General features: G+C 51.0%; 1 protein-coding gene across 2 annotated transcripts in view; it reads right to left on the bottom strand.

Annotated features, from left to right (window-relative positions):
- The window catches only part of Mroh2a (maestro heat like repeat family member 2A), a 39031-nt gene that overhangs the window by 12749 nt on the left and 11368 nt on the right, over positions 1 to 14914 (bottom strand). For both annotated transcript variants that reach the window (XM_028876174.2, XM_037210089.1), the window contains exons 12-28: positions 14666 to 14742; positions 13787 to 13906; positions 13409 to 13519; positions 12208 to 12355; positions 11106 to 11146; positions 10488 to 10629; positions 10181 to 10233; positions 9656 to 9763; positions 8782 to 8901; positions 8521 to 8643; positions 6572 to 6724; positions 5540 to 5662; positions 4549 to 4628; positions 3163 to 3271; positions 2500 to 2595; positions 1682 to 1786; positions 247 to 370 (exon numbers count right to left, since the gene is read on the bottom strand). In XM_028876174.2, the coding sequence (XP_028732007.1) occupies positions 247 to 370; positions 1682 to 1786; positions 2500 to 2595; positions 3163 to 3271; positions 4549 to 4628; positions 5540 to 5662; positions 6572 to 6724; positions 8521 to 8643; positions 8782 to 8901; positions 9656 to 9763; positions 10181 to 10233; positions 10488 to 10629; positions 11106 to 11146; positions 12208 to 12355; positions 13409 to 13519; positions 13787 to 13906; positions 14666 to 14742 (1833 nt within the window). The remainder of the gene's footprint in view (positions 1 to 246; positions 371 to 1681; positions 1787 to 2499; positions 2596 to 3162; positions 3272 to 4548; positions 4629 to 5539; positions 5663 to 6571; positions 6725 to 8520; positions 8644 to 8781; positions 8902 to 9655; positions 9764 to 10180; positions 10234 to 10487; positions 10630 to 11105; positions 11147 to 12207; positions 12356 to 13408; positions 13520 to 13786; positions 13907 to 14665; positions 14743 to 14914) is intronic.

Raw genomic sequence — 14914 nt, 5'->3', positions numbered from 1 at the left:
CCCTTGGCATCTGCAATCTGGATAAGTCCAACACTGTGCCCTCGGTGACTCAACATCATCCAATGAGCCTCTTCTTCTAGAAGCTTCTATGACCATGAACTCTCTCCCCTCTGTTATGTTGACCACATGCTTGTCTTCTTGCCTGTCTGCACATGGGCTGTACTTCCTTATGTGGCAGGCCTGCACCAGTACCCTAAGACTAGCCTTCACCCACTGTGTCCCCCACATGTCCTGTCTCCTCCCTACCATGAAGATCTAGCAGGCTGGACAGGACACTAGTTGAGGCCAAGCGGGTTCTTCTATGGACATCACAGGTGCATGGAGCAATGAGTCCAACCAGTATGCCAAACTGCCCCAGCTTCAGGGGAATCTGAGAGACAAGAGACATCAGGGCTCAGAGCTCCACACTCGAACGCCCAGCCAGGGCTGACCAGGAACAGCATACAGGGCAATTAGAGTGTGTGAGCCCTGGCCACTCTGTGCCTTCCATTTCTGTTCACATTTCCTCAGTTCCATAGCTGGGCTCTTGGAGGTCAATCAACTAATACCGGAGAGATCTTGGCTCAGGACTCACCCCTAGTCAGCTCTGTTCTGCACTACTCTGGACTTCCAGACACCTGCCATATTCCTATAACTGAACTCCAGGTTCCAACATGAAACCCATTCACTAAATAAGTGTCCTGGGCAGGGGCTTCAGCAGTCCCTTATGTTCCCTGCCTGTAAAGTTGAGCTAACAATGCCACCTCCTCTTTTCGGAGAATTCTTGATGATAGAATCTAGGTGACATATTGTGTGCCCCAAGACATTGGGCATCTTGTAGAGTGGGCCTCAGATCTTTTATTTGGCCAAGCCTCCCTCCCCAGCTCAGAGCCAACACAGGTATAAGAGAGACCTTACTCTGTGGGTGCCCATTAATCAATAAAATACCACCTTGTCTTAGGCTTCCAGTGTTGGCGATATTTGTTCAAACACCTCATTGGTCTAATAAAGAGCTGAACAGCCAATAGCTAGGCAGGAGAGGGATAGTTGGGGCTGCCAGGCAGAGAGAAGAGAAGAGGGGAGCAAATAAAGGAGAAGGCAAGAGGATGCCAGGGACCAGCATATAGCCACCCAGCCACACAGCCACCCAGCCACACAGCCACCCAGCCACCCAGCCACACAGACACACAGACACACAGACACACAGACACACAGACACACCACAGCCACCCAGCCACACAGCCACACAGCCACACAGCCACACAGCCATCCATGGAATAAGAAAGAAAAGATATATAGAAATAGGGAAAGGTTAAAGCCCAGAGGCAAAAGGTAGATAGGATAATTTAAGCTAAAAGTTGGCCAAGCTAAGGCCGGGTGAATATTAAGTAAGAATAAGTCTCTGTGTATTTATTTGGGAGCTCGGTGGCAGGCTCCCAAAGAGTAAAAAGAGTAAAACCAAACCAAACCAAAAACATCCAACTACAACTGCATGAGCCTTGGGTACCACAAAACCTGGATCCATGCCAAGCTATGATCCCATCCTCTCCCACTTCACCCATCCCAAAGCCCAGATCTCTTTCCAAGGGACTCCTGAGACAGAGCTTGATCTGAGAGATGTTTCCTCCTCTGAAGAGAATGAGAAACTTTTTTGTGGATGCTTCAGAGTGGCAGGCAGTGGGACAGGTATACCAGGACTCACACAGACACCAATACTTTGAACGTAGATCTGCATGAGATGGAGATGGAGGGTCATGGCTCTCTCCCGTTCCCATTCTTTCTCTGACAAGATCCACTTCTCCAGGAGCTGTGTGTAGAGCCCAGTACACAGAAGCAGTGTTAACCTCCCAGGGCCAGCCAGCTCCACCCTGGCCAGCTTTCACTTTATGGTCCCTCTCACTCAGAATTTGACTTCCATGGTTCTAGACACCTTCTTCTCAGACTCCACCATGAAGGGAGTTGAGGCTGTGGCCAGAGTGGGGGGTCTCCAGTCACAAGAATAGGATTTGAAAGTTGCTTGGCTTGGCTCCAAACAGGTACCTCAAACAAACCCTCAGCTCAGGTGTTGTTGACGGTACATTCTAGTGTCAAAGGTTGTTTGTTTGTTGTTTGTTTTTTCAGTGCAATGAACATTGCTGTTAGGGCTTATATATGAAATGCTGCCCCCCCACACACATACACACAAACAAGGCTATGTGTTGAAAGCCTGGCCACCAGCCTGTGGTACTGTAGGGAGTGATGGCATCTTTAGGAAATGGGGCTTAGTGAAGGAAGTGAGGTCAACTGGGATGTTCCCTTGCAGGGGATATTGGAGTCCTGTCCTCCCTTTCTGTCACTTTCTGGCCATGAGATGGACAGACTTCTGCCTTGCCCTTCTGGCATGATATCCTGTCCTGCCACAAGCCTGAAGCAATGAAAGCAGACAACCACCAGCCACTCCCCACAGTCTGGCTCTCAGGTCACTCTCCAGGAAGGGTGGTGGCCGCCTCAGGCTCTGCACCCCTCTGCAAGGTAACTCACGTGCACAGTCTCCTGCAGCCCCCTAGGGTCCAGCTGCCTCTGCATGAGGCCTTCCATCAGCTTCTTCAGGGAACTCAGGGCATTTGCAAACAGGGTCTAAGAGAAAGAAAAGGGGGGGGGGAGAGAGAGAGAGACAGAGAGAGACAGAGACAGAGACAGAGACAGAGAGAGAGAGCATTGTGCAACCATGAAAGGCACATATAGTACTTAGCAGTACTCTGCAGGTGTCTCTGTGCCTGGATTGGGAGATGAGATGCACTAAGTGGGACTATGGGAATGCATTGTTGCTCATGGGAAGAAGGCAAAATGGTGCATGAATCTTCTGCATGTGCTCTCATCCCTCATATCCAGAGACCTTTGAAATCATTTGCTGAAGATACTGGGGCCTCTATAAGACTGAGTCCCTGATAACTGCAGGATGCATCTTCATACATACACACCCCATGGATCACTGGTCTTGGCATAGACGAGAAGTAAACTTAAAAAACCACTGAGGTTTCAGGGTTTACCTCTTACAGCAGCTAGCATTAGCTTATGCTTACTAATAGAGCTGCTCCAAATTGCTGTGTGGCAGGTGTTTTGGGAGAGTGGAGCCTGCCTGCACCAATGTAAACTTCTAGATTCTGACCCAGAAAAACGAGGAGGCCTCCTTGAGGAACCTACCTTAACAGACTCGTTGTCTTCCCCTGGGGGTTGGAGAGAAATCACAGTGTGTATGCTGATGTCCATCAGCTCAATGCTTTCCTCTGAAGAGTAGAAAGGCTTCAGTGTGCTAAGGAAAGAAGTATTGGCAGCAGAGTGCTCACTAGGAGCTAAATCCACTGCCTTCTCTGGGCAAGGGAGAGTGTCACAGAGTGAGGGGAGGACACAGCACCTTGGCTGGGCACTGAGGCATGCTTCCCTGATGAGGAACCCTGTTCTCCTGACCACCAACATTCAGTACTGTATCTGTGATGGAAGCAGAATCTGAGGGCCCAAGGCTCACTCTTTCATTTCCTGTTGCCTGCTCTAAGAATCTCCTTCCTCGCACATCAGAACCTGAGCATTGGCCCTTCCAGCCTGGTGCTGGTCTAGGGTTTTCAGTATCATGACTGGAGCAGCAGTAGGAGCAAAAGCTTGGGGTTGATCATCATCATCAGTGTAAGCCAGGACTCCAGGTGGAGAGAACCTACTGGATCAAAGCCCGTGGTGCATTCCAGCCCCACTAAGACCTCCAGGGTGGTAGCCAGTCCATTGCTGGCTTATTCTCTTTCCAGCCCTGCCACAAGTTTCAGTTCACGATCCTGGCTGCTCATTGGAATCATCTTGACATCTTTTTAAGAACTCCCAAGGACCATGTCCAGGCTCTAGGGCTCCTTACACTCTAGGGCTGGGACAAGATGAGTACATCAGTTCTATCAACAGCTCCCTGGGGGCTTCCATTGTGCCCTAGAGCTGAGACATCCTGCCTTAAAAAACTCCTCCTGCCTGTTCACCCCTCACTGTGGGAGTCAAACTCCCATACAAATCTAGTCATTCTGCTTAAGCTCAAGTCAAAAGTCAAATGGCAGCCTTTTCGATAAGTCCCTACTGTGTAGAAGCCTAATTACATTTTCACAGCAGACCCTTCTTCAGAATTAGAGAGGGTGGTCGTCACCTACAAGCACGTTCTTCTATCAGCTCTTACCCATAATTCTGTCTGTAGCATTTATCTTTTCTCTGAGTCCTTCCAGGCCTCACCTAGAGTAAAACAATCAGTGCTCCCCTGGGGGGGAGTGGAACTTCTTCAAAATCTGCCCTCAGTAGCTCTGCTAAGAATAGCACACACCTGCCAGTCACCTCCTTATCCCAGGAGAAGCACCCAACTTGAAAGACTTCTGACGAGTCTGGAGAGGGATGGACCCTACTACTAGACTAGACCATTGTCTCAGGCAGTTACTGCCTAACATCACTGCCATTGAAGGGGAAAGAGGAGGTGGAAGGCTTGAAGTAGCACTGAGGGGCGGCCACAGACTTTGTCCCGTCATCAGAAGGCAGTAGGGGCTCAGGCAAGCCCCACCCCCAGCTCACCTCAGTTGGGAGAGAGCGTCCATGGCCATTGACCTCACTGGAGAAGCCAAGAGGTCAGGTGGTTCTGCCTTGATGATCGCCTGTCCAGCACGAGAAGGGTTGTGAACAGTTGGTCACCCAGAAGTTGAGTAAGGGCACAAAGGGCAGTGACATGATCTGGTGCCAGGATTAGGAGGGCCTGGGCCTTTATAACGAGCTCTAGACTCCACATGCCCACATTCTTTAAGGCTCATTTGACAGCAAGACGCAGGGGAGGGAGAAGGGCACACGCAAGCCTAGGCTTCTCCCCCGGGGCCACCAATGACTTGACGTGTCCTTGGCCACACAATGCACTCTCCCAGGCCTAAGCTCCCTTGTCCTATGCAAGACTTGATGCTTTTTTAACATCGTGGGCCAGGCTTTGTAAAGTGACTGGGAGCCAGTGAACGCCCATTTCTCTGTTCCTCTTGCATCTCCCTTTCCCAAAGACTGGTGCAGTACAGTGGTCTTCCAAGACCCCATCTTTTGTCAGCTATGAGAGAGTGAGGATGTTTGCAGGTCACTGGTGGGTTGACCATGGGTTCCATCATCCTGTAGACAGTTGACCCTTTCTAAAATTTCACTGAAGTTCTGTGCAAATGACATTCTGAGTTCTGGTTCTAAATGGCTCTGTCTGCTGAGTCTCTTCCAGTGGAAATGCACTGAGGTCGTGACCTCACTCCCACCCCTCCCGACTGGGCCTCTGTCTGCTGGTCCCTGAGCTGGCCTCTTCTGGGCACCATTGGGCACAAGTCAGGTGAGGTTCCTGCCCTGGTTCTCACACTCTTTTGTGACTGTGAAACCCTCTATGACATACCAGTTGTTCTCAGAGGCTACAGTCCTGCAGATCAAATCAAGAGTTGGGCAGGAAGGCTCTACATCCCCGAGAGATATTTCACAGACATCCCCCCAAACCAGGCCACAATCAGAGCTAGATCCCAGGCCACCCAGTGGGGAGCCCTCTCCCACTCACAGTAATGAGGCTAGTAAGAGCAGACTTGTGGGTAAAATGGAAGTCCTCCAGGTCCTTGATGCTTTTGATGGCATTGGTGACCTGCACAACACTCTTCATGAAGGCCATTTTGAGGCTGATGTCCTATGTCCAGAGGAAGAATGTGAGGGAGAATCTGTCTGTGAAGGACTCACAAGAGCCCTGAGCCACCCCCTGTCTCCTGAATCCTTCCTTCCCCTTCTCTGAAGAAGGCTCCACATCAGGGGTGCTCTGAGTGACAGCCCCCTCACCTGTTCGTTCTTCAACCACAGTGAACTGGGCATTGAAAATGGCCGCAGTGGTTATTTGTATGTTCTGTGTATCTTTTCATGGTTCATGTCCATGTACATGTGAAGACGTGGTACATGTGTATGTGTTTGTGCATGCGTATGTGTGTATGTATGTGTACGTATGTGTTTGTGCATGTGGAAGCTGGGGGTCAGTGTTGAGTATCTTCCTCAATCACTCTCTATTTTACTTTTTGAGACAGGGTATCAATCCGGGCAAACAGGATGGGTGGGCCTAGCTCCACGCCCTCAGCACTAAGATTACAGATCTTTGCCGCCATGATTGGTTTTCACATGGGTGCCGGGGATTTGAACTCGGGCCATCATGCTTGGGTGGCAAGCACTTTCAACGACTGAGTCATCCCCCCACTTCCCACTCCATGTATTTTACCACAACTTTGAAAAATAAATTCCTCCTCTTTCACCCGCATCACCATTCCAAGAAATTACCCCATGATTTGTGTCTTTTTGAAGACAACCCACTTTTCTCCTACATGAATATGAGCAGGCCAGAGGTGAGGGTGAGAGAGTAGGAGCGTATGGGAAGAATTGGGGCTCACTTTGTACTTCTGGGGAGCCATGGTCACCTGCAGCACTCAGGTATTCCCCAGAGGATGGCCAAGTAGGACCCCCAGATGTCTCCCGAGAGTAGTGTCCCGCGCACAACGCAGGCCGACTCTCCACCACAGCGGTCTACGGAGGAGCCCAGCTGTGTATGTGGGCTTACCTGGCAGCTGCTGGAGAAGTGGTGGATGATCTTGGCAGTGATGGGGCTGTCCACGTGGGTGAGGAGCATTTGGGGATGGCAGTAGGAGGAGACGCAGCTGTACATCACCATCAGGGCGCTCTTCACAGTCTCGCGCCTCCAGGGGTGGTCCTTCTGCGTAGGAGTGAAAGAGAGTACGGCCTGGGGCCGTGGCTCCGGCCATAACGCTGGTCACCCAAGTAGGAAGACTGGGGTTTAGAGTCCCAGAATGCACGTAAATGCTGGGTCAGTGTGACAGCCCGGTTGTAATTCTAGCCTCAGGCAGGAACAGGGGATTCCCCAGAGCAAGTTGGCTGGTAAGGTTAGCCGTATCAGCCAGCTATGGCTTTGACTGAGAGATCCTGTTTCCATGAATAAACAGAAAAGTGGATGAGGATCGAGATAAGGTCTCCACATGCATGCACACACATGTGTACCTTCATATGCACACCCCCCACACATATGCCTCTGAGAGGATGACAGAGTTGCAGCCATCTTAGAGAAGGGTCAGACTGGGGGCAGCAGGCCCTGGGAAACCCACCAGAGGATGTGCTGCCCCTAGACCCAGGCAATCAAGAGCCACATAAAAAAACGAGTTCCAGACATTTCCTGCCATAACCTAAAGGACATGATAGATTATACACCATAATTGTTAGAGGGACCAAGTTTCCTGCAGATAAGAAATGGATGTCTAGTTGTCAGAGAAAATAGATCTCAATGACATAAACTGCTAGAGGGATATGGCCATTTCCTTGCAGCTGCAACTCTCCAATCAGTTCAAACCAAACATCTCTAACCTGAAGTAAGCACCAATCCTGAGCCTGTAACTATACAGAGTTTGAATTCTCCCAGGTCCCCTACCCTAACCATTATAAAAACCCTGTTTGATTGCTACTCGGGGTCTCTCCTGCTCAGCTGCTGCATCAGATAGATGGACAGACCCAGGTTTAAACTTGTAAATAAAAAAGACTCTTTGCTTTTGCATTTAGATCAGTCTCTTGGTGGTCTCTGCGGCACTCTGGGCACAACACCTCTACATGTGCAGACATGCATCTGTTCATATTCATGCCATACACACATGAAAAGGGGGGGAAGTAAAAAGAGACGGACCACCAGGGGGCAGGGAGTGCTCAGCTGGACACCAGGAGGGAGCAGGCGCTGCACTGGCTGTGTAGGGGACAGTCTCCGATCGAAGAAGCTGTTGAGTCGATACAGGGGCTTCCACGGACTGTTCTTTGAGTGCTGACACACTCATTGATTTCCTCCAGCACTTATACACTAGCGGTTTATTGGGCACAAATTTCACACCAGGCACTGGGCAAGAATGGCGGAACCAGGCTGACCAGGATTTACCCACCCTGGGGAGCTTCAGTCCTGGGACACATGCCAGGACCACCCATTGGCTGTGAGAGGAGGCTGGCATGGATGTCCCTAAGCAGAGACTAGCTGCACTTAGGCGGCTGAGCAGGAACCATCTCATCCTGGGGGCTGGCTAAGCATTAGATAAACACTGTTAAGAGCAGTTAAAATCACCCTTGTGACAATGACAAGTTCATTAAATTCTTGTGTTAAGTGTTCCTTCTGAAGTTCAACTTGCCATAAAGAAGGGACAGCAGGGGGATGGGTAATTTAACCCCCTAGTTGGTAGTTGTGGGGCTCAGCCTTGTGTCTTTGGCTGCCTTGAGCTAAAGGACGGCCAGTCAAGCGGCAGGCTGGACCTCACACCAGAACCGCCCGTTGGGGATGCTCTGCAGGTGTCTTGGGGAAGCTGCATGACCCCCCTCAGTGGCTCCACCTCCCACAGGTGTGGCCCCAGCCATGAATGACTCAAGCAGCCTACTCCAGATGTGCCCCACAGGATCTTTGCTTCTTCCCCGGGAGCACTGCCCTCAAGGCCTGAGACCAAGCCTTAAAGTGAGGAGAAGCCTTACCCTCCAGGCACCGATCTGCCAGGACTGCTCTGATTCCTGGATCCTCTCCTCAAAGTCATGAAGCACATTCAGCACCGTCTTTACCTGGCCCCGGGCACACAGGCCAAAGCACAGGATGACACCCTGCAGGGAAGGCCAGCCCGGGTGAGGGCAGGGGGCGTAGAGATAGTTATGTAAGTACACACGAGCTAGCATAGACCCAAATGCCCCCCAGATCACAGAAGATTGCAGATAAGAAGGGCGGACGGAGAGTCTCCTCACCTCCCGGTCAAAGTCGTTGCTATAGTCCGTCTTGTACAGCAGCTCCAGCAAGAGCACCTCCACCCTGTCAGCCTCCAGGCCCATGCCTAAGGTGAAGCCCAAGGCCCTGTATAGAAAGCCCTGGAGAGGTGGCAGGGAGGAAAGACCTCAGGCCTTTCTACTCCCAGACTCCCACGGGGGACGTGTGTGTGTGTGTGTGTGTGTGTGTGTGTGTGTGTGTGTGTGTGTGATTTTTTTAAAGAGGTATTTATATGCATTTCCTACATCCTTTGAAATCAATATTCAGTTTGTTTTGGGAAGTCAGATTATGTAAGGGCAGGTATATTATACATCTTAATAGTGGAGGCCAAGTCCTTTCCTATACAAGTTCAATCAAATAGGTTCCCATCCACAAATCCAGCTACTTCCTGACATGAGATAACACCAGCTAGAGGTGGAATATCCTTGCTTCCTTGTGTCACTGTGAGGGATGGCGGTTTCGGGTCTTGGTGGGGTGATGCTAAGTCTAGAGGGACACTGCAGGGGTCACCATCTCAACTTGATTCATAAACATGGGATGTTTTCTAACTACCAAGGTCCTCTCTGATCTCTTTCAACCATTTTTTTTATAGTTTTACAAGGAAAGAACAAGAAAAAAATATTTTACAAAAAAGAAAAAAAAACTGCACATGTGACCATGAACTCTGGAATGTGGGAGACAAACAAAAGAGATTTTTAAAGAGCCTAAAACAAACAAACAAACAACACTGGACTAGATCATTTCCTCTCCTTCTGGTAGTCGTGGAGCCACCTGATCCAATGTAAACATCACAAACCTCGCCCATTCCTGGAGGCTACTCCCCGCCTGAACTACGAGGTCCCTGTTGGGACAAACCTTTTCCAAAGACGGGCTGTCGAAGGTCTCAATCTGGTTGTTCAGCTCTTTGCTGAGGCGCAGGCTCCAGCTGGTGCCACGGGTCTTCTTGAGGGAGTTTCTCAGAAACTGGGAAGTAGAAGACGGGTGGGCAGAGGCAAGCGACCCCAACCTTGCTCTCAGCCAAGTTCTGGAAGACCCTGAATATGGCCTTGCTCTTTCTGGGCCACTTTCTCTAAATCTCTGGGACATTTAGACAGATCTGGAGCATGGCTGTGGCTTTAGGGGCCACAGGTCAGGGCTGTCCTGGAAAAGCAGGTTTTCCCTGCTGCTTTCCCAGGCACTTGGCTTGCTCAGTTCTCCTTTCCTGATACACACAGACATGGGAGCCATCTTGCTAAGTCTGCTCTGATAGGGGAAACATGTTCTTTACAGGACCCTAGACTTGTCCACATGTCAACCTCATGTTGACATGTCACAATGCCCTCCCACATGTTTCTTCACTTCTCCGTTTCTCTGGCCTGAGACAACAGTTCACCCCTTTACCTGAATTAACTTATCCTCCCAGGCCTTCTGGTTCCAGGTAAACTCAGTGTGTTCTGCAGGAAAATATGTGTGGTCTCACAGGCTGCCCTCTTCTGCTCCCCATGTGTAAGCCTCCTGGCCCCAGTATCTGAGGCCTTCCATGAATGAGCTCATCACATTCAGTATTTCCCTTCCCACCTACCCAAGGCAGGCATCCGGTTCTTAAGACCAAAGGAGGTCTGTTCAGGTCCACCAGACCCTGGGTTCCTGTTATTCAAGTCACATGACTAGTGAGAGTCCCTGCCCGCACACAGAGTGGCCACCTCACCTTCCAGGTACTGGACCAGCAGTGGGATCTCCTGTTCCCACATGTCAGCCATGGAGGGGGCAATGCTCTGGCTGAGGGTCCTCAGGAGGTTGAGCATGGCAATCCCACGACCTTCTCCTTTGTAGGGTGATGACATCAGCACCTGGAGGGGCCCAGGCAGTCAGTGGGGGGGGTGGGGGGTAGGCATCGACTCCCTATCTGGGAGTTCACTGTCTCCCTTGTAAAGAGGAAACTAAGCAGGGCCCCAGGATTTCCAGCTTTGAAAGGCCCTGTAGAGGACACTGTGGGAAGGAAGGGCATGAGAGGCCAGACCTGGGTTCCTCCTTGACCTTGAGACTCAATGGAGCATTGATTAGAGCCCACAGGACTGAGCCTTCCTTGGGGCAGATAGGCTGTGGGTGGTGTTCTTGACATAGGAATCTGAGAGCAGATCCTGGCCAGGTCCCCTGACATCTGAGCCCACTGTCCCCGGTGTACCATCTCAAGAAGGACAGCATGACCTTGGGACATGTTATGCCCAATATCCAGCATCTTTATTACATCCCTGCTCCCTCCTCCCTCTGGAGCACTGAGAAGCTCAAGGAAGATGCCCCAGGCTGGAGCATGTCAGCTACTCACCAGGAGACGGGCCAGAAGCTTTTGGGGTGCAGGCAGGTCCACTGAGGAAGCAAGAGGAACCCCAAATGAGGATGCGATGCCTGGCCCATGTCAAGACGTATCCTATATCCCCCAAGGGAGACACCTTTGAAGGTGATTTCCCAGAATTATTACTATTGCCCTCATCCCAGGTAAAGACTGGGTCTGCCCAGGGGGGTTTCTTATGAAGAACACCATTGGCTCCTTCCAGGAAGGAGGGCAAGTTTGGCTCATGGGCCTGGTCTAGATGACATCTTTTCAGGATGTGAGGTTTGTTTTTGAATGGGCATGCCAGGGCAATATTGTGTCTCCTACTGTACACCTCGGCCTCTCTCTTGCTAGCAGTAACTGGACCCCCACCCTGTCCCCCTCCTGTCCAGTCTGTAGGCTTTGGGAACCAGTTGAACCCTGGAAAACAAAGCAACAGCACTCAGATGGGCGGACAAAGGAGGAGCAAGGGCTAGGCTGCTGCAGGTGTGGAGACCCGATAGAGTCAGGGTTGAAAGGTCGCAGCCACCACCATGGGTCACTTAAGCTTCCCAGCTTGAATTCAGTCAGCAGGCTCTGCTCTTTGTCATCCTGTGATGGGAAAGATCCCCCTAAAGCTCCAAGTCATGCCTGACCCTGTGAAGCCCAGGCTGAGAGAGCAGCCCCTGGACCGGAAGTGGTAGGGAGGCGGGAGAGCAGACATGATGTAGCTGGGCCTGGTCACTTGAGAGCTTGTGCTGACAGTGGACCACAGTAGGGTCAGCTGACGGAAGAGTTGATTGGGATGCCACAGTTCCTCGAGATGACTCAGAGAAGCTGGGCGGGGCAAAGACCCACAAAGGCCACAACTAGAGCTGGGTTCAGGAGCAGCTCCCTCCTTGTCCCTGCCCAGGACGAGATCTGGAGAGGTGGGGATGTGATGAATGGGCTGCCAGGAGGGAGTCTGCAGGGTTTAACCCCTCTCCAGACACAGCAGGGAGGATTCTGGACCTTTCCTGGAGAAGGGGAAATTTGGTTGATAAAGACACCGTGAGAAGGGTCACAAAGGGCCAGTCCACCTGCCCCTTCCCACTAGTTGAACTAGGATGCCACCCACCATGCTTGCTCTTTCCAGCCATTCCAGCCTCTGTGTCTTTGCCATGAATCTGGTTCTCTGCCAGGTTCGTGAGACTGATACAGATGGGAGTCAATGCCTCTGTGTAGTCCGTTTCCATGATGTAGCAGAGGAGCCTCACCCAGAACTCCTGGGGCAGAGATGGGGAGAGGGGGACCCGGGATCAGTTAGAGGTATCCTATGCTGCCCCACCCCACCCCCAGTATTAGCCAGGCTCCACCCAGGCTAAAACCCTGTAGACTCCCTCCTGGTAGCTGTGGTAGGTATGGACCCTATCTGTAAATCTATCTAAAATACTCACAGGCTTGGCCCTCAACTGACTTTCCTGCCCACCATGGACTTTTTCAGAGGCATCCAGATGGCATCCACCCAGCCCTGGTAGCCTCATCCAGTACTGGATGTACTCTACATCCAGTACATCCTTTGACCAGGGCCTTCCTCTAGGTCCCAGAGTCTCTGAATTGCTAACTAGAAAGTTAATCCACCGGCGCTTGCCAGTTGTGATACTCGGGTTTATTGGTCAACTTGTCGGGGCAAGTGTACCCACTTATTAAACCAAATACTAGTCCAGCCTGACTCTGCACATGTCTGCATACAGCTGTGATGAAAGTCCAATCCATAAAGAAGATTGTCCTTGAATGCAGGCAGTTGAAAGGCCTGAAGAGCAGAACACTTCAGAAAAAGAAATTTTGCCACAAAATGACAGCTTTCTCCACTGCCTACAACTCCAGCTTGCACCCTCCAGCTTGCACCCTGCAGCCTGCACCTTCTAGCTCCTATCTCTGGTTGCCACTGGATAGGAAGCATCCTGCCTATGGCTTTACTTCTTGGACAATCAATCACTCATTCCTTTCTTGATGCTGTCTTGATATTTTTTCCCCCTGCCTTGTTGCTGTGTCTCATCTGGTACACTTATTTCTCCTGTAACCTGGGACCCCTGAGGTCATATCGAGCCTGCACTTACTGAACTGTAGAATGTCCCCCAAAGGAACTTTAAAATAACGGGCATACTTCTGGCAAAAAGGCAAATGCTACATACCGAGACCTACTGTACGCCAGCCACCGCTCTAGCCACTGGGGGTTCAGAGATGGAGAATAGCTAGGTTCCTCTACCAGCCTTCAAAATGTGGCCAGGAGCCATCATCATGCCTATGGTAGCCCACCAGGTGGAAGGTGGACTCACATTGGTCATGCCACTGATAGAAGAAGTTATAATCTTCACAGTATCCATGGTTACTTTGTGGACCATCTTCTCTTCCAAGTCCCTCTGATAAAAGCATTCCCGGCGGTTTGTCTAGAAGACAGAACCAAGACATTCCTGCAGGTAGGGACTGGCCATGGTCTCAGGGGTAGTCTACTTTGCTCCCTGCCCAGACACTGGGTCCTAGGATGTTAAGAGTTGTGCCTGGGCCTCGTTCCTGGGAGACTGCACAAGTCTAGTCCATGCCGGCAGGGTAACTATGACCCCACACAGGTCCAAACAGGCACTCAGTGAAGCGTTCTTTGTTCAGCACTTGGTAATCCATTTCTAAAGTGCAGTTATCCCATGAGGGCCACTCACCAGCTTGTAGGTAGATAAGGTGAGCTGCACAGACACATATTTCAGACCCCAGCCTTTGATCTTTTCCTGGAAGCCTGACAAAACCAGCTGGCCAATGATTCGTAGAATGGCCATCCGTACCTGTGGGGACAGGGTGGGGACAGCTGAGGAGGGCCATAGAGATCTGCATCTAATAATCTTGTGACATGAGACACCCAGAAACTGTGGGTGCTCTTACTTGGAAGGGATTTCCAGGCGATCCCTGGCTACTCTCCATTCTGGCCATCACCCCTTTCCTCATAGACATCTTCATCCCATTCTCACGTTAGTGGCTTGGTCTTAGCAGCCTCGGCTGGGAGACCCGTTGCTCCCTCTCATCCCCCTCAGGTACACAGTAAAACACACTATGGTAGGGTTTTACCTACAAAAATTACAAAACTAGTAATTATGTGGCTTCCAGATTTTGGAGCCAGCTCTGTTTAAATCTATTCCCAACACACATGCCCCACTCCATGCTCCTTAGAGCGTCCGTGAGCATCTCTGCCCTGGTGCTGCTTCCCCAGCCTGAGCAGCATTCCAAGCTAGCTGTGGCTGCCCTGCAGCCCAGGACGGTGGTATTTAGCTAGCTGAGGGTGTGTGGGGAAGAATGTCCTCCAGTTACTTTTCTGACAAGCAGTAAAGACTACTACATAAACTCTGTGTGTCCAGTGACCTTTGCTCCCTGCAAGGCAGAGTCTAAGCATACTGCTTTGAAAATCCCTGGTCCTAGATAAGGAGCGTCTCAGCGACAGACCAACAGTTCTCACTGGCTCAGCTTTGCCTTGTCTCCACTCAGAACTATTCCATCTGAGGCCTCCACCCTCAACCCTAGCTACCCTGGCAGGGTCCCCTTCCTATTACCTTAGACCGAGTGTCAGAAAGAGTGTTCTTGACCACCCGGATGGCCAGGTAGATGGTCTTAATGTTCATTTTGGGGTCTGAAAGAGAAAGACCAGCCTGGGGAACTATGGCTCAGGAAGACATCAGGAGTCTTGTCCCTGACACACCACATTCAATTCCCTCTCACAGACCAGTCTTAGAGTCACTGTCTTAGAACTCTCATGATTCTCCCCGAACACAGCCTTTTCTTCCCAGAACCACATTCTCACC

The sequence above is a fragment of the Peromyscus leucopus genome, chromosome 13 (assembly GCF_004664715.2).
Source record: "Peromyscus leucopus breed LL Stock chromosome 13, UCI_PerLeu_2.1, whole genome shotgun sequence".
Lineage (NCBI taxonomy): Eukaryota > Metazoa > Chordata > Mammalia > Rodentia > Cricetidae > Peromyscus > Peromyscus leucopus.
This window is presented reverse-complemented; position numbering and strand designations above follow the sequence as displayed.